This window comes from Triplophysa rosa, linkage group LG1 (genome assembly GCF_024868665.1).
Source record: "Triplophysa rosa linkage group LG1, Trosa_1v2, whole genome shotgun sequence".
Lineage (NCBI taxonomy): Eukaryota > Metazoa > Chordata > Actinopteri > Cypriniformes > Nemacheilidae > Triplophysa > Triplophysa rosa.
In genome coordinates this window covers 23645915-23673616 of record NC_079890.1, presented here as the reverse complement: position 1 = coordinate 23673616, position 27702 = coordinate 23645915, and the positions used below count along the sequence as shown (strand labels likewise).

General features: G+C 39.0%; 2 protein-coding genes across 5 annotated transcripts in view; one reads left to right on the top strand and one right to left on the bottom strand.

The window, feature by feature from the left end:
• LOC130554537 (uncharacterized) overlaps positions 1-27702 on the top strand; it is a 93659-nt gene that overhangs the window by 7374 nt on the left and 58583 nt on the right. Inside the window, exons 4-6 of one of the 4 annotated variants that reach the window (XM_057334271.1) lie at positions 9221-9281; positions 9530-9594; positions 12593-12638. In XM_057334271.1, the coding sequence (XP_057190254.1) occupies positions 9221-9281; positions 9530-9594; positions 12593-12638 (172 nt within the window). Of the gene's footprint in view, positions 1-9220; positions 9282-9529; positions 13234-27702 lie in introns of those variants that run through there. The other 3 variants (XR_008962995.1, XM_057334262.1, XM_057334278.1) reach the window with 3 other exon arrangements.
• Positions 17981-22546, bottom strand: en2a (engrailed homeobox 2a). Its single transcript, XM_057334241.1, has 2 exons — positions 21703-22546; positions 17981-20068 (listed from the first exon to the last, which is right to left on the bottom strand). Exons 1-2 carry the CDS (start codon positions 22175-22177, stop codon positions 19752-19754), a joined length of 792 nt encoding a protein of 263 aa, XP_057190224.1. The 5' UTR covers positions 22178-22546; the 3' UTR covers positions 17981-19751.

Genomic DNA, 27702 nt, shown 5'->3' with positions numbered 1-27702 from the left:
TACTTTAAAGCATATTTTTAACGCAATATTCCACGAATAAATCAAGTAAAATTAACTAAAATATTTAAGCACATCACATGATAAACTTTAAAAATCAAGAAGAAATACTAATTTGAGCATTGGAGATAACTTCTTGGTCTTTTTTAACTTCAGTTTAACATTTATTATTGTTTATAACATATATGATGTACAAGTAAGCTGAGAGTTGACTCAGTACTGACATTAGCAGCATTACTGTTCACTGTGTGAAAAAACAAACAGCTTGAGCTCTCCCACAACCTAAGCACAAGCACCACTCTTCTGAAAGATGGTAACCACGAAACTCAGAAATACAAACAGAATATCTTCTAAATCTTAAAGACAACTGAACAATAAACACTATCAATCAAGTCTTTCATTTTATTCTAAAGCACATAAAATAGCACTTTTTCACAAAAATGACTCTCCTAATGCTGTCGCATGCAGTTCCCCCACAAAATAATTAAATAAAGATCCTTTATACAATTTTAAGTGGGTTGAACATGATAAAATTAAGTTGAATTCACTCAGTTATTTGTGCATTTAGAATTCCAAGATATTTCTATAATTTTAACTTAAATTTTGGTTAAAAAAAACAAGAACACAATTGTATTAAGTCAAGTTTACTCAATTAATTTCATGAAATCTACTACGACAGAATCATCTTTTACTGTGCACTCACTCTCTCTCTCTCTCTCTCTCTCTCTCTCTCTCTCTCTCTCTCTCTCTCTCTGTCTGTCACTTTTCAGGCCTGTTTCTTTTTCATTGCTGCTGATCACTTAATGACTCTTTAAATAATTAGCCCAAATGATGCGGATGAGTTCCTGTATGCTATGACAATATATCGCTCTATGTATACAGGCCTTATCGCTCCACCCCAACAAGTTCTGCAAGTATTCCAAACACTAACAGCCTGTTGCTATTTTGCTTGTAGGAATGAATGCTAATTAATCGGCCAATGTCCGAGCGTCTTCGTTGGTTATGTGGTTCTCTGTGTTTTCTCTGTCTTCAGTTGCAGTTGAATATTTTCCCTAAATGTCTTTTGATCTCAAGAGGTCACACTCAGATTTAACCTCGGGCTCATGTTTTTTCTGTCAGGTGCTGAGCTTCGCCAAACCGTCAAAGTGTTCAGACTCATTAACAGTATCAGGGGTGAATTTCGTTTTGATGCCTGTCTGCTAAAGCATGTGTTGATGGGTTGAAAACCAAATGAACTGGTCACAGTGATTAGAGGCCAAGTGGTTAATCCCAGCAAAGAGTGTGTGACACAAACACTAAACGAACACTGCGACTCTTCGATAAGAAAAAGCAGCGCTTAAGCACGGAAACATCCCAAATATCAATTTCACGTCTCATCTCCCGCTGACACACAGTGCGTGAGAGTGCAGGGGTTAGACCAAACAGGGCCTTGGCAATAGTATCATGTTATCTCCTATCAATTAGTGCCTAAAGGGGATTAACCCCTGCAACATAGAGGAAACAGATAGGATCACGGTGTGCGTCTGTTGAATCGCAGGGGTCACCTGCTTCCCTCATTAGTGACGACCTCTCTCTCTCTCTTGCTGTCTCTCGACTCACTGTCTGTCATTTTTATGTATTCACTAGTTTAATGGGAGAAGTAGACTGATATGTTCAGCGTTTTTGTGGACATATTATTATGAGTGTCTTCAGGAAGGAGGGTTACATTTTAGGTGATTAGTCACGCTGTGTGGTGTTATGCCGGTGTTGTTCAGGTGAGAGTGAATCAGCAATGTATTCCGAGTTGACAACATTTCTCTTATAACAAGGTCGGCAGCATGAAACTCACAGTTTGAGTCGGGCAAATGTTGGTGCATAGCTGCACACAGGGAATAAACTGCAGCTGACCTTACTCTATATTCATGAACCTGTATTAGTGGTCCAATAAAAGTTTTGCATAGCTTAAGAAAAGTTTGAGTTTATAACAATAATTACAGTTAGGCCTCAATATAAGGCATTTCAGATGGCCACAGATATTTAAATCAAACAATTTAAAAAGTGGAAGACTTTCTAGACGGTGTTAATCGATTTGTATAAATGCCTTTAACATGGGGTTCTGTATCTAAAAATGAATAGCTTTTATCTTATTGCTTCATCTATTAATAAGTGTCCAAGCTCTTTTCTTTACAGGAAATAAAATGGTACATTTAATGGTGAGTGTACAGTGAGTTCTAAAAGGGTAAAGGCCATATGACCCGTGTTCTGTATTTCCCAAAACGTCCAGTAACTTTGTGTCAGAAACAGACAAATGACGAAGTTTACTGAAAGCAGCAACTTCTGTCCTAGCTTTTAAGTCTCGCTCACACTTGTGCATATTCAAGCATGGAAATCATAACACATGCGAGTCAGTCATATTAAACTTGGGGTTGCATGCCTTTTATTGTTTGCATGCGATAAGGAAAGTTTTGCCATTTAAATTAAACGGCAAAATTGAAATAAACATTTTGAAGAAAACTAAAACATTTTTGTTGCTTAAATAAAGTCCCTGTGATTTAGAAAATGCATTCTGCATCTAATTTTGGGTCCATCAAGATTGTTTATATTGTGGCATTATTTTGATCAAAGTTAAGCTTACTGTTTCCCTGACGTTCGATTTGCTGGACATTTACTTTTGAGTTTTTTATGGTGATTCTCATTAATTTATTAATATAAAACGATACGTGTTAAACACTCAAAAAGGTTACTTAGGCTATTTTCTTGAAAAATTAAGATTGATATTTCTATTTTTAGTTATACACATGCATTGGTTATCACAATTGGTCTTGGTGCAGAAAGTTCAGAAGTACTGCACTGAAAAACAGCTTTGAAGACAAAGGTCCATAATGTTGTGTAGGATGAGCAAGAGGAAAAAAACATTAGCTGTGCGTGTTTTTTTTTAAACCAAAATGTAATTACATGGTCGTTCTAACTTCTCTGTATTAAACAGCAAGTGGGGTGTGGAATTGAGCTGCATTTTAATAATACATTTTTATGTGATAGAAAAGATTATAATGCCGAATGGCCCTATCATGTTCTGCTAAAATTATGTTTTGCTAAAATTGACCTGAATCAGAGCATTGCTTTGCTGGGTATTGTGTTGTATTGGTGAGCTGTGGTTCTCATAGCAGTGCATATAGCTCGAAATTATTCATTTAGAACTTTGTGTAAGAACCTTCCATGGGATCGCTGCTTACCTCCGGGCCAACAGGGGGCGATCCTCTCCAGATTCATTCTCAACACTGCTCTAATCAAGCTTGATGTGCTACACCTGGGTTTTAACCCTATTTAAAGGGACTCACGTTATGACTCATTGTTCAGTCTTGAGCCTATGCTACCTGTTTGTTGCGGAAAGTAATATTGTAGCAGACTATTGTTTCTGGATTTTAAGTTTACCTTGTTGGAATACTGCTTTTGTTTTTGTTACTTCCTTTTTGAGTAAACACTACCTGTTGCTGGAAAACTCTTGACTCCTTGTTTTGGCTGTCTCTGCTCTTGGGTTCGTTAAAGCCTACTACCAAGCTCAGTTGGTAAAACCGGTGGCTATACAAGCGGGAGAACCGGGTTCGATTCCTACCTGGAGCAGACTCCTTACAGCAAGACTGAACCAAGAAAAATGAATCCAGCGGAAGAAGCTGCACCACCCTGTAATGTTGATCGTATTTTGTCTGCCCTTGCAGGACAAGCAGCAGCCATTCAGCGACATGACCAGATACTCACCGAGATTCTGAACTAAGAAATGTAGTTATGGTCACGCACTCCCACTGGAGTTTCCCATTATGGGCATTTCGGTAAAAGTCTTCTTTATAAAAGAAAAAAAATCCTACGTAATATATACGGCAGCGCCTGCAACCCCAGACTCTCAACAATTGTCCAGGAATCCTTCTCAAGTGGTGATAGCATCCCTGGCAGAGCCGAAACTTCCAGCACCGGAACGGTTTGATGGTAGCCCGGAGAAATGTCGTGGCTTTATCACCCAGTGTACCCTGGTGTTTCAACTGCAACCTGGCAGCTTTCCCACGGAGAACAGCAAAGTGGCCTATATGATCACTCTTCTTACCGGCAGAGCATTAACCTGGGCTTCGGCACTGTGGGAGCAGAGATCCACACTCACCGCAGACAGTGGCCGTTTTATAGATGAGATGAAGAAGGTGTTTCATCACCCGGCCAGCATGGGAGATGTGGAGTATAGCCTGCTGCAGCTTTCTCAGGGCACTCGGACTGTGGCAGAGCTCGCCATAGAATTTCGCACCCTGGCTGCAGAGAGTGGGTTGGATCAACTAGCACTAAGGGCTACATTCTACCAAGCCTTGTGCCCCGAACTCAAGGATGAGTTGGCTTTCAGAGATCCTGCACCCGATCTGGAGGCTCTTATCGAGATGGCTATCTGAGTAGACTTTCGTCTCAGAGAACGGCAACAGGAACGAGATCGAGGGGCAAGTGTGTATTTCCCCCAGGAGCCCCTCAGAACTGATGTACGACTCTTGAGAACCAGGAATCTGGAGGAAACAATGCAACTTGGTAAGTCCAGACTCGACCGGGCAGAGAGGCATCGATGCTGCCTATACTGTGGCATCGCCGCTGCCTATACTGTGGTAATTCTGGCCATTTTCAATTCAACTGCCCTGAATTGTCGGGAAAAGCCAGCTGTTGTCCAGGAAAAGGGGAACTGGGTCGAGAGTAGATCTCCTCTCCCCTTCTGTAACCCTTGGAATTATTATTTGAGCTACTATCTCACATAACAATCAGCGTCACCAGATGGGGGCATTCATCGACTCAGGAGCAGCCGGAAACTTCTTGGATCTGGAGGTAGCCAAGGAGCTGGGCATCCCAGTTGTTCCTCTTATAAGACCCCTTAACATCACAGCTTTGGATGGCAGACCTCTGGGCTCAGGACAGGTCAGTCATTGCACTTCACTTCTTCATTTCGAGGTTGGGGACCATAAAGAGTGTATACGATTTTTCCTCACCCAATCACCAGAGCTTCCTCTAGTTCTTGGTTATCCCTGGCTAACCTGTCATAATCCACAGATCAACTGGGCCGAGGGTTGTATCAAGAGCTGGGGAACTAACTGTTGTACCTCTGCGTTCTCCCTTTGTCGCTCCCCGGAGAACCATCCCAGAACCCTCTAACCTCCCCAGATGCCCTGCAACAGCCAGACAAGACATGCCTAGCACGCAGGGACTATTAGTTTCTCATTTCAAACCTGTCTCCTCAAGACTCCCAACCCTTCATCCCGAGTCATCCCGAATCTCCGAACCCACGGAGACACACAAGCTTTCCAGTTCAGAGACCCAGGCTAAGGTACCTTCCCCGCCCCTTTCCGAGTTATCCCGAGTTCATCCGGAGTATGATGATCTCAGGGAAGTTTTTAGCAAGTCTCGGGCCACCTCCCTGCCTCCGCATAAGTCATACGATTGTGGGATAGACCTGATTCCAGGAGCAGTTCCACCTCGGGGTAGACTTTACTCCCTTTCAGCCCCAGAAAGAATAGCCATGGAGAAGTACGTTAAGGACGCCCTGGAGAGTGGTTTTATCCGTCCTTCGATCTCACCTGCGGGAGCAGGGTTTTTCTTCGTCGAGAAGAAGGATGGAGACCTCAGGCCATGCATCAACTATAGGGGTCTCAACCACATAACCATTAAGAATTGCTACCCTCTGCCCCTGATGACATCTGCCTTCGAGATCCTACAGGGTGCTACAATCTTCACCAAGTTGGATCTCCGAAATGCCTACCATCTGGTCAGGATCCGAAGCGGTGATGAATGGAAAACTGCATTCAACACCCCGACAGGCCACTACGAATACAGGGTAATGCCGTTTGGTCTGGCTAACGCCCCCGCAGTGTTTCAGGCCCTAATTAACGATGTTCTCAGAGAAATGCTAGACAAGTTTGTTTTCGTCTACCTTGATGACATCCTGATTTTTTCAGCCAATTACCAAGACCACATCCAACATGTCCGCCAAGTCCTGTCCCAGTTACTTAAGCACAGCCTCTTCGTGAAACTGGAGAAGAGTGAGTTTCATGTGCCCTCAGTCTCTTTTCTTGGATTTATTGTCTCGAGGGTAGTCTCCAGATGGATCCCGGCAAGATACGTGCGGTGCAAGAATGGCCTCAGCCCAGCTCTTTGAAACAAGTTCAACGATTTCTTGGATTTGCAAACTTCTATAGACGGTTTATCAGGAACTTCAGCTCTGTGGCAGAACCTCTTACCGCGTTGACCAAGAAATCAGCTCAGCCGTTCATATGGACAGAGAAAGCAAACCAAGCATTTTCCAAACTCAAACATCTATTCACCTCAGACCCCATCCTAACACTCCCGGACCCAGAGTTACCCTTCGTAGTGGAGGTGGACGCCTCAGATGTGGGGATAGGGGCTGTGTTATCTCAAAGGCCTAGAAGGGACAACAAGTTTCACCCTTGTGCTTATCTGTCTCTTCGACTAACTGCAGCAGAGAGAAATTATGACATCGGAAATCGGGAGCTGTTGGCGGTAAAGGTAGCCCTAGAGGAGTGGAGACATTGGTTGGAGGGACCTAAGCATACTTTCCTCATTTGGACGGATCATAGAAATCTTACCTACATTCGAGACACCAAGAGGCTCAATTCCCGCCAAGCACGTTGGGCCCTGTTTTTTAATCGGTTTGATTTTGTCCTCTCATACCGACCAGGGTCAAAGAATGCTAAACCTTACAGCAAGACTGAACCAAGAAAAATGAATCCAGCGGAAGAAGCTGCACCACCCTGTAACGTTGGTCGTATTTTGTCTGCCCTTGCAGGACAAGCAGCAGCCATTCAGCGACATGACCAGATACTCACCGAGATTCTTCAACAACATGGAGCAGACTCCTTACACTTTGTTCACTATGCCTTGATTTCTTTTTTCTTCTGAACTGCGACTGAAATTTAGCACACCCTTAGACCTTAACAAACTGTAGCGTTATACACTGCATTGATATCTCAATTTCTTTTAAAATGTACTTTTAAATGTTTAAAAGTGTTTCTGACATGCATTTTAGGAAATTCTGACTTTGTGGGTGTATGTTTTTTAAATGGCCAGAAATGATCAAAAGCATTTAAATGAGTCAATAAATATGCATAAAATCAAGCCACAGGGTAAAAAACGGTTGCAAAAATCAATGAAAGAGAAGTGTTCACTTTTACAATCTTTGTGAAAAGTAAAATCGGAACAGACCAGAACAGACAAAATTTCATTTTTATTACAGATAGAGCTAATGAAGAAGAATTGTAATACTGCAGATAGATACTCTAAATCTCTGAAAACTTCTGGTATCTAGTTCTGTTTCCCATATTTGAATACTGCGGTTTTATAACTTCAGCAGTATAATTTGCTTTAATCCGTTTATGCGGTTTTATTGGTTCAGTCATGAATTGGACTATATATTTAAAGTGTGTTTTGCTAGCAACAAGCTTGCTAGCAACTTGCTTTTGCAACTTTTCCTGACAAGAATGTCTGGAAAGACTCAATGTTATCTGTTTCGTTGAAAAATAGCTAAATGCTTTTAATAGCACATTGACTTTTCTTTTTGTATTTAGAATTTACATTTTATTATTTGCAAATACTTTTATTCACAGCGAGAAAATGAGGATCGTAGCATTAGCACACTGACATAAGATATCACAAAATCTTTATAATTCAGCTTTTCTGTGTGTTATGTCATTTCAGTAAGTGCATAAGTTTTGTGATTTAAGTTTCAAGTTATACAGCTTGGGACAGTTGACACTGCCCTTGAAATGATGCAATTCTGTGTAGCCAATCAGAATACTCCTCTTTAATGTGAGCATATTAGAGAGCCTGTATGAAAGGTTGTTCAGTTCATTCTGAATGATATGTGCTTATGGAGGATGAAATGTGAAACTCATCTCAAATGCACATTACATGCTTCAGTCTTGGATTCTTTTGTAGATCTGTCAGTTAGCACATGGGAAACTTGTGTGGGTAGATGTATGATGTTTTCTGCATTTCTTCTCTAGTCATTTTTCCTCCTTCACTCATGCCATTTTAATAAAGATGCAGCCGCAGACTTTCATTAACTGGGTGCTTTAGGCAAATAGGCAGTAAGAAAACAACACGCTGTCTCTGGTCTTCCAGCTGTGTGGATGTCCATCAAACCCTGCTGCAATGCAATTTCTTTAAACTTCAAAAGGGGTAATGTAATTGACTTGACAGTTTTTTGACATATAAGAAAATGATGGCAACATTCATTCAGCTGTACATTCAGCTTCATTGTAAAAATCAAGCAAATCATCAAGACATAGCGTTTCGGTGTTTATACAAACCCAAATACAAGCACTGTAGTCTAAAATCTAAACAAAAATAACAAACAAATGCCTCTTTTTACATTAATAAAGGTAAAGGCCTAAAAGTAAAGGTTTACAGGTTTGTGAAAAATAAATGCTTCTCATTTTCATTTGGGAGCGCAAACTGTGAAACAGATCTAATTCTGCAGATTTGCTTTAAAACATCAACATTATTATTTCCACATTATTATTTTTTAAAGGTGTTCTCAGTACACGTATGCAGGCTGAGATATATGATATGATATGATATGATATGATATGCATCATGCACAGCGATAATTTTCAGTTTATAGAGGCTGTTAAAATAAACTGTCAGCTGTAATTGATTTATTTTATAAGTTAAGTTCGTTGACAATTTAAGAGGTAAATGTACTGGTAATTAGTACAAAAGTACATTATTCATAAATGTTATGGACGTTTCTGTCATTGCTGAAGCACAAGTCAATGCAGTGCAACTTTAAAATATAGTTAAAACAGCTGTAAAAATGAATCCTTCATATTAATGCAGTATATTGTGCTGTGTTACTGAAATCTCATTTGAGTATACATAATTTTAAACATGTACTACAAATTTCTCAAAGAAAACATTAATGAGGGAAAGTGAACCTTTAAAACTATCTTTGTATAGAAACGTCATGAAGAAATTATGATTTTTACTTTTGCTTTCGGGTGTAATAATTGTAACATATTAACACAGCGTGTGTTTTGTTTTCCCCCGAGACTGTGCTCGTTTTATTTATTATATATTTCTTTATTTGCATTACAGTATATACATGTGATAAAATATTGTGTATGATGTATTAGCCATGTAAAAAAATCTGACCTAAATTTAGTAAAACTCATGTTAAAAATTCTGTTGACTAGTAATGGATATGTTTTTTTAGGGGGGGATTCATCGCGGCTCTTGCAAGTTTAAAGAAATGGAATCGTGCTCCGTGTTATATGGTAAGTTATTAAACCAGTATAGCAAACCAGCAAAGCGAACTGTACCCTCCACACAGCACAGGCTTTACAGACTCATCTGGAAAAGTCCTTTCTGGTAGAAAGAGAATAGAAAAGGAAGTTAATTATTTCCACCCGAACCTAAAATGCCCCTGTCTCTCTCTACAAAGATTGGCCTGTGATTTGCATGAGGATTTTGAGGAGCTTTTCAGTATGTTTGCCATGTCTGTCCTGGCTGTCTGTTTAAACAGGCCCCGAGTAATGAAGAAGAGAAGATGGAAGGAAGGAAGGAAGGAGGGAGGGAGAAAAAGAGGAGGTGTGCTAAACCCTGGTTTCCCTCCTCAGCCCTTTTGGGATATGAAGGCCCCAGATGGTGTAGGGGTGTGAAAGCAGTGTGTGTGTGTGTGTGTGTGTGTGTGTGTGCGTGCGTGCGTGCGTGCGTGCGTGCGTGTGTGTGTGTGTGCGTGCGTATATATTAAAGTCTGTTTGTCAGTTTCTCTGTCTGTCTGTCCATCTGTAATTTCCTTCCAAAATCAGGGGCGTCCTTAGTGAAGGAACCCTGCCCTAATGTCATCCGTGTGAGGGGAAGCTTGTCTGTCTGTCTGAATGGAAACAAAAGACAGTGGACACAACTAACCCCCCAAAATCATCTTTGTCCCCGTTGCCCTCTGCCGCCCAGAGCCTGACACCCAGCTCTAGGGGCTTTGATTAGCCAAGTGGAGACGCTGGGGAGTCACAATACCCTCTGCCCTGATTAGCCTGCACTTGGCCACTGCTGACCCCTCCTTCCAAAGAGAATCATGTGAAGGGGCTGGAGATACTGAAACAAGGCATTTGGGAAGGAACATCATGCACCTTGACCTGTCTAGACACTGCTGGTGTAACAAATAGATAATGTGGCCTTTTCATGTTATTGATGTTCTGCCCTCTCTTTTATGTTTGAGGCAACTATAAGGCCAATAGGTAAACTGTTTTCTGTTCTAGTATTTTTTTTTACTTTTAATAGTGAAATCATTCCTAGTTATTTTTTTACATATTTACGTCACATAGGAAAAGTTTTCCAGTTTCCGACATTCTGAGACTCCACATTTTCTGTAAGTATTTCTTCTTAACCAAATTGATGTACTACTCAAGTTTTGTTTTCTGTTGCCTTAGATTGCTTGGCTGTTTTACAAAGCATTTTTTCTGGTGACATTTAAATTGTGTTTATTTATTGTATGATAATTCTAGTTAGTCATAAGACATATGACGTACATCTACTATACCATGTCACATACTATGTTAAATTGAAAATAAATCTATTTTCAACTTTATCTAGTTTTTACATCTCAAAGTAGATACATCGTTATCGTTTGTGTGGGTTTCATAACTAATTGTGCACAAGAAATAATATTTTTTCATACAAATGAACCACTAAACCATAAAAATACTTGCAATACATAATGTGAAAGTTACTGAATCTTAAAACTACATCTTTGTCCTTTCTTGTATTATGCTGAGTCAAGATATCAAATCTGATGATTGTGCCTTTTGGGAGTTAGACACTCAAAACCTGATGACAGGTGAAATATTTGGTCACCAGAATATTACGATTTCCCAATATTTCTGAAATGCTGGTGTGAATGTTATGTTTAGACAGTGATTTTTCCATTCATTATGAATGGCTGTAGGCATAGTTTTCTCACTGTAACTGCAGGAAGTGCCGCTGTTGTTGTTCCTGTGTGGGTGGGTGGGTGGGTGGGTGCCCGCATCGCTACCGCGGCTTTGCCGGTTCCCTCCATTGTCATGCAGCGATATCCCCAACAGACCCTGAATCTGTAATGGTTGAGTGTTCTGTCAGTAATAATAGTGTCTAGATTGGTTAAATCTGACCCTGGAACAGTCCTAGAAGAACGCATTTATAGAGGTGAATTGTAGAAGAGATGCAGTGGTGGGGGTTGTTATGGCGTGCTCTGTTTGGCTGCTTCTGCCCCGCCCTCTAACCAGCCACTCAGAGCCAAGAAAATGGCAGCTGCAGTGAGCTGCCAAGTGAACACCGATTCTCCACCCACCCCTCCATTTCACCAATCGCCCCCACCCATCCACCCCGCTCTCCCTCTCCCATGTTTTGTCAGTTTTGCAGTAAAATGAATTAGAATCTTGGGTTCTTTGCCATCTTATAAATGCCTTCCAACATTCTTGCCATTATTACGTCTTATGCCCACGTTGGCAGTTCAGTACTGCCCAGGTTGACGTATGAAGCGTCAACGCCCCACACCGATAGCAATTTGTGTAGATAGAAGAAAATGAAGTAGATGTTATGTCTCGATCATGTCTAACCTCACACAGACACACCTCTGCCCACTTTATCTTCCGCTGCACGTAACCACGAAGAACATAAGCCTCATACAGGGGATCCTTTAGTACATTTCATGGCAGTCAAAGCGTCGGGAATGTTTTAATGAATGCTGTCATATGTATGTCATTTCTGATGAATGGATGTTGTCAGGGGTTTTATTTTGGCTGATGTATAATTGAGAGTGTGGAATCTGAATCGCTGTTGTAAAACAGAGACGGCATTCACTCAGGTGTTTATTCACACTAAGTTTGAGATTTATTTTGATTAACAGGTGCACGTAAAATCTGCATGTTAGAACACGAAATGTATTAAATAGAAAAATTAGTTTTTATAATTTTAAGCGTGTTTGTAATGTCTCTGCGTAGGTGTCTGTTTGTCCGTTGAGTCCTGCGTCTTTCAATTTCAGCATCCTACATATAATTATGGTGCATCATAGGTTCCTAATTTTTATTTTCTATATTTGTTTTCAAGTTTTCTGCCTAAAGTGAGCTGATTTGCCCTGCTATGGCGAAACTAAACTCACTGAAGTGTCTGATTAAATCGTTACCAAGAAACACTAAACAATGACCCAGTTAGTTCGTCTATCCTCTGTTTGGCTTTGCCAGCACACCAGAATGAGGCAGGGCTTCTTCCTTGAAGAATGCAAAATAATTTCCACATAATAGTGCCGACACTTAGTCTTTATTTGTCTGAGACTGACCCTCTATGGATGCATTTGTGGATGTGAGCATGTTAAGAGAATATTCCAAGGTTATTCTGTGGACAGCATGAGACCCTCCCTATTTTCCATCTTGAGTTGATGGTAAAATGCAGCTTGGCAGTTCAAATGAATAGATCATTGCGTGTCGGATGTGCAATAACACACTGTATATCTAAAAGTATGCTATAGTGTCTTTAAATCTGAAGCATGCAAATTTGTATTTCCCATGTTTGACTGATGCTGTTTTTGTGAATTTGTCTGTGTTCTTTGTCACAGGATAGTGAAGAGGAGCAGAGATGGTGTGTCTTCCGAGATGAAACAGGTAGCAATATGAAAGTATATACATTGTATGCATAACTGTCTTTACCGCATTCCTCTGTATACCTCACTTCCTGTAATGTACTCTTATACTCAAATAAATTTCCATCAGTACAGTGAATAGGCCTACAGAAATTCTTTTAAATGCTCTCATACAATCACTATACATGTTGTATATGATATTGTAAATATCAGCGTAATGTTACTGGCAGTCTAGCGAAGCACATTTACATTTAGTCATTTAGCAGACGCTTTTATCCAAAGCGACTTACAGATGAGGTAGGCCATGATCTTAATATAAAACAAACTAAAGGTAGAAAACTCTTTATTTTACACATTACACTGTTCATTTTTACACAAGCTACACATTTGTGAGTTTGTGTGTCCTATTCTTTGTCAGTTGATGTCAAAAATATGTGCATGTTTATTATCCAGCGTTAGTAATTTTCTTGTAATTGCAATTTTCTGGCTAATCCATGTACAAATATGACCTTTTTGTAAAATGGACACCGCACACAACCACACATTAATATGTATCTACTTTATATAAACCACATATCGGTGTGTTGTCTGTCCGCAATGTCTGATATTATAAATAAATGGCCTGTGGCTTTTAAGATACAGTTGCATTGTGCTGATTTTACTAGTGGGGTGGATTTAATGTTGGTATATTTATATAAAAATGTGTTTTTCTAAAATAATCTAAATGTAGTGTTTTCATAGTAGTAGCTGGCTCATACACGCATCATTCGCTTAATATTTGCAGACCTTTAAACAGAATCAAATGTTTCAAATGGTTATTTTGTCCTGCTCGTAGTTAGTGGGAGTCATAGCCAATTAGGTGTCCAAATGTCGTACAGTATAAGGTCAAAAGTCGCCGTGCTGTATTAAAAAGATGACAGTAACCATTCTGGAAAGGTCAGCCGCTTGGTTTGTTTCCAAAGGAAAGGTGCCACAGTGATGCCCTGGTGCTTTTGATTTACTTTATATTGTTAATTATGGATCTTGATCTGACAAAAAAATTCTTACGCCCTATATTCAAATTCATATATAAATGTTTTTACTCAGAGCAAATAAGACATTGGCCTGTCTTGAATTTGTTTTTTTTCCGAGTAGATGGTTTGCTAATTAGAATGTTTATAAAAAAATTGGGAACTTTTAGATACTGAACACAATGTAAAGTATCTAAAGTACTTTAAAAGTGAAAAGAACTCTTCAGTCCTCGCTAACATTCAGCTTTGTGGTTGTGCAGTTTTCTGGTGTACACTGTGGAGGTGTATGGTGGTGTTTTCAGAATCCAGCTGTGAGAGGAGTCTATCTCAGTGTACTCACTTAAATTCAAGCTCCTTTCCATGTTATTTTCTAAGTTGTTATGCGCACATTTAGTGAATTGTGCTGAAATTTGAAATTTTTTCTAATTCTAATTTTTATTCGGAATCAGTAAGGGTTCTCAGCCTTGAGTAGTTGTATATTAAGCAATGCTGCTTTATGAATTCCAAATGATCTTGCATGTAGACACGGTCCGTTAAACGGAGATTCAGATTTCACAGTGCACTGCAGACTGAAACGCTCTGAAAGTTAACATGTTAACATGTAAACGTGCCAGTCATTGACCTTTAAGGTGCATGCTCATTAAGATTTCTCATTAAGGCATTTAAGTCTGAGTAACCCATGTTGGTATGTGTGTGTGTGTGTGTGAGACGTGAGAGAGGGACAGAGCGAGAAAAAGCAAGAGACTGGGGTTTCAATGCCTCTGCTGTCTTTTGTCTTCTGAGTTGACTTCTTAGGAGCCCATTGCCAGAGTTCCATACATGAGAGATCAAGAGTTACCAAGGTGCTCAGAAGATAGACACAGACACACACTCATTCACTCAGACTCATTTCCTTTGCATGTCAGAGCCCTGCTGGGGCTTCAGTAGAGGTCACTGACACCACCAATGGAGCTTTCTCCCAAATGAAAAACCAATCCCATTGTATGGGTGTGTTGCTGTGTCTGTTTCTGTCTGAAAGTTGTGTTACTGTAGGGTGTTAAGGAGGAGGGTCCATATATGCTATAATATTTTACAAGCATGTTATCGCAGAGCTTCTTGTTATGTGCCTGACTGAATGTCATCATCTATTTTCTGGTTCAAATAAGCAATTATACATACAGCAGCAGAGATGCACTAGCGTTGATATAATACATGAGATGGTAAATGCACCTTTCCTCTTTCTTCAACTCATTCCCATCATCAAGCTGCAGCATTAACTTGTATTCTAACAAGATTAAAATATATTTGTCCTGCGGATTAGCAATTCTACCATCCCTTTCGTTCCTTCGCTGGACTGGTCTGCGTATGTGCAGCAGTCTTTTTGATCTGCCATGCGTAGTAAAGATCCTGGCTTGGGTCTGGCCATCCTAGGGCCTGGTGTGAAATCAGCCTGATGTCATCCCTATTGTCCTCCATTTTCATCCCTCACTCTTTTAACGATGTTTCCGAACCTTGCAGGCGCATTCCTCACTGGTCCATAGGAAGCATTTAGAGAACTCAAGGCAGAAAAGCACAGTGGGAGTGTTTGGGGTTGGGGGGGATTGAGGGTGTGCAAATCTTTTGTATGGAAAGCAGACAAATTTTTGTACTTTCCCTCCACCTTAGGCCTTTCTCCTGTTTGAAAGTTTGACAAAGTTGAAGTAAAGTATTATTTGAACACGTACGTTAAGTATTTCCTGTAGGTGCTGTGGAGGACATTTTTATGCTTTTGCAAGCTTGTGATTTACAAACTAATGTAAGAATATGTATTCATTACTTCTACGAACACAGGTGTGAGATTGTTAGGGCCTTTCTAGGAGTGTTCCACTAATTTATCTTTTTTAATGTATAGCAGAACAGGGGCCTATGTGAGGTTTTGGTAGAGGTCAAAGAACACACAGGCTTCTAGAATGAATGATATCTTGTGTTATTGATTAGGGGAGATGTGCACGGACTTGGAGCTGTGGATATTAATGAAACAGCATGAGATGATGTAAAATGAGACTGATGATTGGTATGTGCCAGACGGGCTGCAATGAAAAAAATCCATAGGTTGATTATCAGTTTTCATAAAACTAATAAAAATGCAATGCGTATAATGGCAGTGTTTTACAGAGAGGTGGTGTAAATAAAAGCTATTTGAAAATGTTTTTCAATAATTGACAATGATGTGCTTGCTAGACTCAAAAAAAAGCTAGTGCTTTCCGTTCAGCGTGATTTATTTGCGGAAAATTTAAATTTGACTTAGGTTCGGTATTTTGTGTGCGCCCGCGCAAAAATGTAAATGTGCAAAAAGTTAAATGTGGGTGTATGAGTTAGAGAAAGTGAAAGCTGAAGGGGGTGTGGGACAGATTTGGGACTGTTCCTTGCAGAGGAAATGAGCCACCTGCAGCCATGACAGGAGGTTTTGACCTTCATTTGGGGTTTCTTTTCTCTCTCCCTCCCTCTCTCCGTCTCTGTCTGTCTCTCTCATTACTTTGCTCACACACAAACACATACTTTTGCTCTATAGAAAGTCAGCCAGGGACCTCTCCCCTCAACCATTGGGCATCATTTCCTCATACAAGGGGTGCTAGAAAAGAAATGTAGATGAGGCATTGTCATTGAGCAGGTCAGTGCATGGGAAATGCCAGTTGTCTGTGTACCCTTCACCTCCCCCCAGAGGACAGGTATACTATGTCCAGATGTTATTTTTAAGACCATATTTTGGGGGAAGACGGGTTATGAGTGACTCAACAAATTGATGCAGAAAAAGAAACCATGTCTGTTGAATGTGTTGAGGTATGCAGTAAGATGTAGTTTAGTTTTAGTCCTGTTGGCTTGTTGAGCTCTCTGACAGTCCCTCAGCAAACATTAAACAGATTTCCAGGTTGCGGGCAACTGAAGGTTTATTCACTTATGCGAAATGGTTACTTTCGTTAACAAACGTTGTTAAAACTTTTTTAACAAAAACGGTGTTAATATTGTGGCTCATCGGATTAGGTGGACTGCAATTTTTGTATGAAGGTTGTTATAATATGGACAATACAACACCTAAACAGAAGTTTTAACCCCAATTTTTTCAAGATTTCATTTGCTGTGATTTGAAAGTGCTTTTTTGTTGTTGCAAAAAACAGCAAATTTTTACCCATCTTGTCATTTGCAGAGATGCAATTTAAAGTGTATTTAAAGTTATTTGTTTTGCCTAACCTTGTTCAAAGTGTAGGTTTTTTTAAACAGAAGGCTGAAGTAGTCAGCTATTGTGACTAAAGTTTTTTTTCTCATTTTTATTATGCCTGGTATTTAAAGTGCTGCTCTGTATCATTTTGAATAATGAATTTGAGTTATTAATAAATGTATTTATTGAATATTGTAAACGATGTGGATTTACGTTATAGGATAACCCTGCGAAAGTGTAATATTATGATCATTTTTTAACAATGTATTAATTACACACACGTTTTAATTTGCCAATAAAATTACCTAATTAACTAATATAATTGGACAAATGGATTTTCTTTAAAAAAAAGCCGTTCGCCGATAGCCATTCTTTACAAAAGTGGAATTTATTTAAACGTCTAAATTTAGTTATTTTCCAGTTACGCCTGTGCATGCAGCTAATATTACAATTTAATTCGCCTGTTAATTTCTGCTTATTTTGAAACACATTTTTGGTGATAAAAATGTATAGGAACACGGAGGACAGATTTACCAATCTGGTTAAACAGTGGTTGGTTGGGTTGAGTTACTTTTGGGGGATTCATTTGTTTTTTAATAAAAAAGTATACGTAACTACGTTGCCGCCTGTACGAAAATCAATCATGTTTGCTGAATTGCAAGAAATGGCAAATGTTAGCGAACAAATAATAGGCATAGGCTATGTGAGGGGAATTAACCACGGTTAAATTGTCGACCAGGCATGTTTGTGGCGGATTGATCACCATCTGCATAACCACCGTTTTACAACGTTTTTTTTTTTGTAAAACCAAGTTAATTTTTTTATACAGCTATATGTTAGCCGCCCAACGCATCTATAATAATGTTGTTGCAGGCATAGTCGAGGCGGTATAGGGCTCTTTACCACCAAATTTCGCTGATGAGGATTTAGAAATGTAACAAATGAAACAAAACTCAAATTGTTAGTGTTTATTATACAAGCCTTAAGGATATTTGCGACCCTCTCCTGATTTGGTAAAGCTTTGTGTGCCAGCGTCATGACGTCATGTCCGCTGGGCTCGGCTCCCATTTGATGGGAGGGTGGCACGTTCTATTGAACCTAAGAGATATGGCTGAAGCTCAGGATAGGGTAGGCCTAGCATATTTGTAAAACCCCATAGAACAAACCAAATAAGACATTAATAAGACACAAAGTATTATTCGTATTGTTTATTTAATTCTTATCAAGATTTCAGGAGGCAGTTAATTACACAATTAATACGTACGTAATACAAATTATTTACACAAGTAACAAAGAGTGTAAACTCAAAATAAAAATAGCATTGTATTATACTTTTCAAATTGTGTCTTTTCAGTTTCAAATAGCTTTATAGATAGATCTCGCCTGATGAGTAAATTCATTAGTTATACCAGATAGAAGGCCATATTCATAGATATGCTTGTATGCAATTGAATTAACACTGTTTCTGTGAGTCGGCACAGTTCTATGTTTTTAAGTTCGCACTTGAACTTATAAGGCAAAGTGTGTTAAGTTTGGTGGTTTATTAGTCACACACTCTTTTCAGGTATAAAACAAAATTTCCAAAAGTAGCTAAAAGTTCCACAATTTGGTATATGGACACAGTCTGCAACTTAAATCTCGATCATACTTTTTTAGCTTTTCTAAATAAGTGTGAATATGCCCTAGCCTGTATGATAATTTGCAGCTTTCATGCAAAGGCCCCAATAATGCTTCATTCACAAAAAAGTTATTGCAATATAAATAAGCAATTCAAACACCTTAAAAATCTACTCTCACATAAAAAGCAACACCGGTCATTGGATAAAATTTTTCCTTAATATAATCTATATAAATACATAACAAATATGAAGTCAACGATAAAACAGCATTTTTAACATCTGTTTGAAGTAAACGGCTGGTTTTCTTATTTTTTTTATTCGATAGTTGTGGTTTATATATATAGCTGTATATTTATTTCTATTTCTATACTGTATGTGATGTGTTGTGTTGTGGCGCTTAAACCTGGCTTTGTCAAGAATGCGCATAAGAGTAAATCATTGTCAGTGAGCTACACGTTTATAGGCAGCATTATAATGATTAAAACATACTTTGCTACAAAAGATGATTATATTGCTCTTTTATAAAAACTATGTATGCGGCTTAAGACGCTTCGGTACATTTGTTTATTTATTTAGCGCACCTAGTTGAAATGCTTTGACCACGCTATGAAGGTTAGTCCAATGTTACTATAATGTTAGGCTATGAATAACATGGTAGTTCAACCAGATATCCTACAAAGTAAAGCACAGTAAAATACGTTCTTGCGATCTTGTCCATCGCGATTTTTTTCCAGTTCTTTCATTTATATTAGCCAGGCAAATACCGTGAACATATTTACAATACAAATAATTATTTTGAAAAATTATATTCTGCTGAGATCTGACGTTTGCTGCGTCCATTTTTTACACATCGATATCATATCAAATAAAACGACAAACATTGAAATGAAACAACTAAAATGCATTTCAGAATCACAGTTGCCTGGATGCAGCAGTAAAGACTCTTTGGACTTCAGCAAGGTTTTTAGCAATATTCCACCTAACTAATACATGTATATAAACGTTCGATGCGCTAATAGTGGAAAACGCTCGGTTTTTAGTGAGCGACTGATAAAGAAACACAATAGAAACGCTCGTTTCTCAAGAGAGAGCCACTCTGCCAAGTGCAAAAAACGTCACATAGTCTATTTTTGACCATTATTTCATAGACGTATTGTATTTAATAAACGTATTTCGACATAATTTGATATAGCTTCTATTATACTTCAGTAATGCTGGTTTATTTATTCACTGGCCCTTTCTTCTTTAGAATTATTGCATCGTAAATATAATCTAACACCCCCCCACCCACACACTCCACCATCACCTCCACCCCCTCAGCCCTATCTGTCTCAGTCACTGTCTGATTTGTCGTCCTTTGACGTGGTGCTGTGGTTGTACAGTCCCTGCGCCATCAGGTGTAGTGCTAGACTGTTCTTGGAGCCGCTGGCTTTTTTGATTTTGGCCCGCTTGTTCTGGAACCAGATTTTGATTTGAGATTCATTGAGGCCGAGTTCCTGTGCCAGACTCTGTCGTCTCTGCTCGGTCAGGTAGCGGTTGGTCTGGAACTCGGCCTTGAGTCTCTGAAGCTGCTCCGCCGTGAAGGCCGTGCGTGGTCGTTTGTCCTCTTTACTTGCGATTTTCTTCTTTGGTTTACGAGACCTGGGACCTGGGATTAAATAAAACAAAGAGGTCGTTTAGGAACTAGGCACAAATTAAACAACTGGCCCCTTGTAATCTTGGTTCATGTTCAGGGTCTAGGGAGGGGGCTGTAAACATGTTCTGCGAAATGTTGTAATTTATGAATCTGTTTACGTATGCTTTATTTATTTATTATTTTGCGTCACATTTTGGGTGTGTGCAGTACATTAGTTTGCCTCGCTTCGTCTTTCGCACAGTTGATGATACATTAATAGGTAATAGGGAAACCTCAGAGATAAAACAGAATATTAATGAGGAATTCACGGCTAGCTCCAATTTGGACATTTCTTTAAAAAACTAAGCTTCGAACTGGGATGGACATAGTGACGACCATACTCACTATATTAACCCGTTCGATATCATATTTCTTCAAGGCTCATCATAGTGATTCATAGCACTCTAAACCAATCAACACAACGCACAGTTAGATTTACTGTGGTAAATCGATCTAATTATAGACATGCTCTAATCTTTGACATGCAATTATCTGAATATTTGAATAGGCCTATTCATGAGGTCAGCATGCTAAACAACGCGAGAAACGTTGACGCTACACCACATTTCAACTTGCGAATCGTCTGGAAAATGCTATTACGTTGTTGCTTTACATACGGGAAATTCATCCTACTAAAATTACTTAGTTTATATCTAGAATTATAACCCGTATATCATATGACATACAAACAACGTATTAGGTAGCCTATCAACAATATCACGCCACTCTTTCGTTTTTGCAGTTAACCAATTGAGGGCCGATGAATTTGGTGCCAAAATCGTAGATCCAGATATTTCCGAAAGAAAGCTCGCGTTGAAACGTATGGGTTTTTGCTCTACACAATTCTATTACATAAAGTACGATACACGACTGCTCCTTTTCGATTTTGTTAGTTACATTACAGATATGCACACACTGTACACATATTTGGTCTGTTGTTTTGCGATATGAAGCAATGCAGTTTTTAGTTAACCACTTTTACAATGCAATACTCACGAGCAACTGCTTACTCAGAATTTTGTAAATATTCGAGGCCTGCTCCATTGTCAAAAATATGCTAATATGCTAAGGCTTTCATTTACAGCCATTCAGCATTAAAACTGCGTGTTTGTAAAATTGTTTTTTACTAAAGTAAACTTGTTTTGACTTAACATATTGCCCCTTAAAACAATGACAAAATATTATAGGCGAACTGGTTTCAATGATAATTTATATAAATTTAAATAAATAACCAGTGTGAAACAGTCCGTTTTGATAATGTTTGCGTACATTTTGGTACAACAACGTTTATACTATATTCATAATTTTGTGTTTGACGATCGAAGCCTGTTTTTGGACCGTTGTTTATAGATGATCGTAATCATCTATTAATTGTTTTCTGAATACATGTGTAGAAACAGGAGCTTAATTAATCCGATATCTTTGTGAATTGTTCATATTTTAAGTTTTTTTATTTGGATGGGGTTTAATGCTGAATTTGTTTAGGAAATACAACGTTCTGTAAATTTATACGAGCTTTAAAGTTGATCAATGTATATCTTAGGGTTTGCATAAATTAAAGAACAGATTACCTGGCGCACGATGTAAAGAAAAAAAGCAAAACCTACCTGACGACGGTCTGTCCGAGTAGCGTGTGCAGTAAACCCAAGCGGGCCATAGCGGCTGGGTAGCTCCGTTTGAATTGGGCTGGGAACTATCCGTTTCTGAACTCAGGCACTGATCCACATTCTCCCCGCGGGGCTTCAAGGGCTCTTCGCTTGCTAGCTCTTGCTTCTTTCCTCCGCTGTTCGTATGTGTTGTGGAAGTTCCCTCTGTTGGTACCGTACTTTCCACCTGTCCCGTGCTAGGACCCGTAAGGCTGTGATTCTCTCTAGCGCCGTGGCGACTCTCATCGCGTGTGATGCTCGCTTCTTTCTTACGACCAAAGTCCGGCCGCAAGATGTTGTCAATGAAGAAGTTAGTGATTCGGTGGGGCAGCTGCTGGTTCCCCGGAGCTTGCAAAAGGGGTCGTATGGCACTGTTGGGCTCGTCCGCCGCTCCTCGCTGTTCCGCGTCTCTTGCGCTCTGCTCACTCTCATCCATGCTGAGACACACTTTCCACTTTCCCTCCTTAACCCTTTATCGCTCTCACGCACTCAGGCAGTCGCACTTCACCGGCGACTCCGTCCACTTTGTTCACTTCAGGAAAATTTCGAAAGTGAGCAAAAAAATCTATCAGTATGTTTTGGGGACAATAATCAGCCCTTGCGCACCGTGGTCACGAAGAAAAAACATAGTTACGCATTCCAATTACGGTGCGTACTGGAGGCTGCTTCAGGTGGATGAAAGGTAATTTGCCAGATTGGTGCTGTTCGTTTTCTGCGCAATGCAAATATCGGGGCTTCAGCGACTACTCTGTGGACAGAGAAGTGTGGCTCCTAACTGCTCCTGAAATACTTTCACTCCGGATTTTTGTTCTTATTTTTAATACGAGCCCCCAGTGACGTTACACTCCGGTATCCTAGACACGTGCCTTTGACCAATAGATTAGTCTGGAACTAGTCACATGACTAAGAATCGAGAGTAACAGACAACGCTCATCCTTGCACTTTTAAAGGCACAGTGCTTCACCAAAATACAAATTCAGGCAGTGCCAAAACGCAGCCTGCATACTGAACAGTTACACGTTGTCTTTTTCTTAATATTGGAAATCTACTTGTCGCATCACTTCTTTTCTTTTTCTTCCATTTGCAAGATTTGGTCGACTATTTTACCACTCACCAAAACACAGATTTTATGATTCGAATTTTTTAAATCATGAAAAGGGTGAATTAATGTTTACGCATTAACGTTCTCCTGTTTGTATTAAGGTTTTTAGCAAGGAACACGTTTTCTTTTGTTAGTCATATCACATATTGATGCTTTGTTAAAGACTGATAAATTAAAAGGTTGATGTGCGCCAAACCCAAAATGAGTGGGGGAGAGATGGTTTGCGCATTGGAGGCTTGCTGTTTCCAGATCACGCCAAAACACGTAATTGAAGAAGCATTATTCTGTGGATGTTGTTTATGTAATACTGCATGACAATTTTTATATTTATTGAGAGGCAGGTGAAATTTCAGATACTCAATTAACATTGTTATGCAAATCGTTTGCTGTGCATTTCTTTAGGGCATAGAAATGTGGAATTCTCGTTATAGAATCATGAATAGCCTACCCTACTATTTATGCCTACTATACACTACACACTACACTTACTTACACACCCTTTATTATATGGGCTATCTGTCGACACGATAGAAGTAAATGCTGTAATATTGTTATGTCCGCTATTGCCCATTGCGCCGTGAACTGATGCATTAATCTCTGGGGGAAAACCTGGTGTTTAAAAGAATAACAATCTGCGAAGTTGATCCAACAACATACAACTTCTGGAACTTCTCTGCGAGATCATAATCCGTAACCCTTCATACGTTTTAACCCTTGCCTATAGGCACTGTGGCAGAGGATAAACATTTTATTGCAGATACTGCACTGTCTCGTGTTTTCCATGTTCTATGGCGCACCAAATGTGCATCGCAAGCATCTAAGATTCGGATTAGTTTATTTATCAGTAGTCTCATTGATGCCATTTGGAGGCGTTTCGTGTACGATGAGTTGCGCATCGGCCCGCGGGTCAGACACCTGAGCATTGACATGACCGACATTTAATGATAATGAATGCTCTGCCACTTATTGAGTAAAAGCAAATATAACAACAAGAATACCTTTTTTTCCACACGCATAGTCTAATATCTGCGTAAAATCATAAAATGCCAATGTTTAATCACTTCTTACAAAAAAGTTAAAATATGTAGATTTTCAAACTAAAGAGGTGTGTGAAAAGCCTGTCGTGGTTGTATTCCGCATTTTGAAGTTTCTGTGGAGAGCAAAGAGCGTGCTCTCGTCTATTTCAAACTGGTGAAAATTCTGTACCTAACCTTCTCTTTTATGTGCGTATAATTTCTGTTCATGATAGCTTCTACGCCATATTTAAAAAAAATAACCTCACTGTCGTTTTTCAGCACAAGGTGTTCCAGAGCATATATTTTGGTCTGAGGTGGGTTGCTGTGTTTTTGGGCGGACACGTGTGAAAGAAATTATGTTTCAGTTATTCTGTTGTCAAGATAATAGCTTGTTAAGAAAAGGCTGTCATTTCGTCTTGTTCCTTTAATATGCTAAACTCATATTATCATAGTTTTTGCTTGATGAAGTTTCCTCGACAATAGGTAGGGCTATTTTATTGGGCCCTGTTGTGTTGCTCTTCTCAAGGGTGAAAGGGACATGGCTCTTATCTAAGGGTCTTTAAAATCGTTGTAAAAGAATGCCATTAAAGATTACGCATTTTAATTACCCGCAAGATATTCACCGTAGACTCCATGCAAGTAATTGATGAAAGACAATGGAGCACTTGACAGATCGCGAGCGCCCTGGCCTGCCCCCTGTCTTTATTTAGCTACAAACAGTGCGAGACGTTCGCCCTGCTTAAGCGAGAATTAAACTCACGCGTGCATTTTACTTGGTTGTTTCTTTTTTTTGACGCATAAAATAAATTATCAAACATAATTAATATACCATATGAAGAGTTTGGTTCCAAAATGAGATAACTTAATCATGTTTATTTTGCATTTAAATTAAAATCAGTTGGTTTGTTTTGATTTAAGCCATAATAGCCTAACTAAAAAAATACAGCTAACCAACACAATAAAAACATGATAACATAATAAAAAACACGATTTTTGATATTTTTTAAAAACGGACTTATCTTATTTTCGAACCACACTCTTATTTGGAGTATAACAATATAACAGATTATTGCCATGCATGTATGCACCATTCTCAACCCTTCCTTTAACAATTTCTCTCAGCCAATACGAGACCTCCACTCCCATTGGGAAAACACGTTAATCCATAATGTAGGGGCATATTGTGTTGTTTTTGGTGAAGTTAAATAATAAAGTATACTTACTTTATAAAATACTTTTTCAGATATCGAATGTCCATTTTTCATAGATTGTTCAGCATATGCAGATTTTAAGGTCATGTTCTCACCCTAGTAACTCTTTTTTTGAGGGCACGCTTCATAAAACAGTAACGGCACTGGCACCACTAATGAATCCCTGTGCAGGATTAAGGCCATACAGTGATGTTTTTATTTGCCTGGATATGACAAGAGTTCCCCTGTCATTTATGTTACTGTTCAGTCTTTACCTGCGCTTCTGTCTGTAGTGTTCTCAAGAATACATTGCCTGATTGAAACCTTATTCACTTCTCACAATCAATGAGTTTAATGCGCAATTTTCTTTGTAAATCTGAGAATTTTGGTCAAAGGTTTTGGCACTGTTTTCACAGAGTCTTTAACGATTGGTGTCACTTTGGTTAATTTGTGTATTCATCGTAGTCATTTTTTGTTATGATTATAATTGTTGTTATAGTTATTGATGCTATTGTTGAACCGAAGTAGTAGAAATGTGGGTCTCTTGGCATAGACAAACTATAACGTCTTATTGGAAGGTCCATTGGAACACTTATGTTATTTAAATTAGATAAAATATAATCCATATTTCAGAGAAATCTTCGAACCTTACCTTGAAAGATACAGAAAAATATGCAAAACAGACGGATTGGTAGTTTCTTGTATGTAACAGGTATCAAATATCAGTAATATAAATACAGATATCAATCACACCTTGAGGGCAAACGTGTCCTCTAACCACCACCTGTAAAATATGCCAAAAGTAGTGGCAGCCATAAATCTGTATTCTGATTTTGGCGTCTACAAATTGTATGCGCATGCACATGATGGACCAGCACGGTACATTTCTCGAATTATTCTAATAAAAATGACAACTAGCACCAACTAGTGTTTGCTCTTGAAATTGACATTTATCTAGAACCCCCTGGATATAAGTCTATCAATAAATGATGGAGACTGTGAACACAGGTATATTTAAATGGATGACCTATAGTCTGAATATTTTACAAGTTTAGGTTAGAAACGCCTATGTTTGACCCTTGGTATGCTGCCATTGGGTCCTTTTGAGCTATAACACGTCACAGTGTATGCCACTGGTTTGGTCACTACATTATGTGCTGACTCACCGAGTCGATTTGTGAATGGAGGCGCTGGTGTGTGCGCGAGCCTTCGTGATCCTAGATATTGCAACCCGACATAAAGGATACCCCCCCCCAACTCTCTCACTCCTTGCTCTTAAAGACACAGACACACTTAACATGGCCAGTCAAAGAACGTCTGTGATATAAATCCTGACACCGTGCATGCAGGGGCAGAATCCAGTCAACTATTATGGTCTGCGACACATACGAGGATAAATTGTAATACCTTTTTCCAATATTTGATGTGAAACCAATAGCTCTGTGGGTGTGGTCTAAACGACTGCTAGCCTACTTCTTGTTTTAAATCCAGAGTCCTTCAAAGCCAGAGCACTGTCGGGGTCCGGGTTCTAGAAGAGTGGACACTTTGAAACGCTGGGAGGATAGAGTTGATAGGTTTTAATGACTTAAATTCTAAAGCGTCTGATCGCCCTGGCGTAAATAAGTCTCCTTTATTCTAAACAGGCTTGCTGTCCCTGACCCACCGTGCATGTGGCGTCCTCCACAAACCTAATTAAGGGTCTTTAGATGGGATCAAGCTAATTGAATGCTGCTTCCATATTGAGACCTTTTAGAGAAAATGGCTTTATCGATAGTCAAAGCTTAGTCTTGTAGTCTTTCCCACCTCGATGATTTAAGTGAATCAGAAAGACAAAACGGCTTTGTGTGCTTGAGTTGACCTTTTTCGAGCCAACGCTAAAAATCGTGTAATATGTGAAAATATTTTTAGTCATTCGCACTCTTCGGTTGGCTTTTTTGTTGTTATCGCAAAGAGCCACAGGTGCATTTTCACTTTCCTAAATACCAAGCATTTTATCACCGTGAAAACTCGCATTTAGAGTGCCTTTCAGACACGTCAGTCCAAATTATATTTCATTAACACCGCGGAACAAACGTATTTTCTAAAACTGATTTGTGCCCAGTTGTTGTCAGTAACTCTTGTGATTGTGAAAAATTTGCTGTAAGAATGATTGTTGACATTTCATCTTATATTTGCTCTTTGATGTGGAATCATATTACAAATTATAGTTTTAAAATACATATATTGAAAAGCAATAGGCCTAATTGGCATTTCTGCCTGCTGTTTTTGTTCGTTTTTTATTTGTATTTATAATGCATTTATTATTTTCATTATTAGGTTCCTATTTATAGTTCAGTCCTAATAAACCTGACACGAACTGGTGAGGACTATGAGAGAACAAATTCGCCATAATTTGTTGTTTAATTGTTATTCTGTAGTCAAATTTTCAACAAATTTACTGGGACGAGGTTAAAACATCACATTTTTGTTTGCTCCTAAATTATATATTTTTTAAATCACGTGAAACTTAATTAAATCGTAAAAGTTTATTTCATTTTCTACTACTGAAAAAAGTTGCAAGTTTGTATAAAGTTTGTTTTATTTATTTATTTTAGTTTGTTTTAATATTTAATTAGGCTATATACTTGTGTCTATTTCTTACACTTTATTAAAT

Coding starts and splice junctions, on each gene's coding strand:
- en2a (XM_057334241.1), bottom strand. CDS start 22,177: ATGGATGAGAGTGAGCAGAGCGCAAGAGACGCGGAACAGCGAGGAGCG. Junction 20,069..21,702: donor CTCGGACAGACCGTCGTCAG/GTAGGTTTTGCT, acceptor ATTTAATCCCAG/GTCCCAGGTCTCGTAAACCA.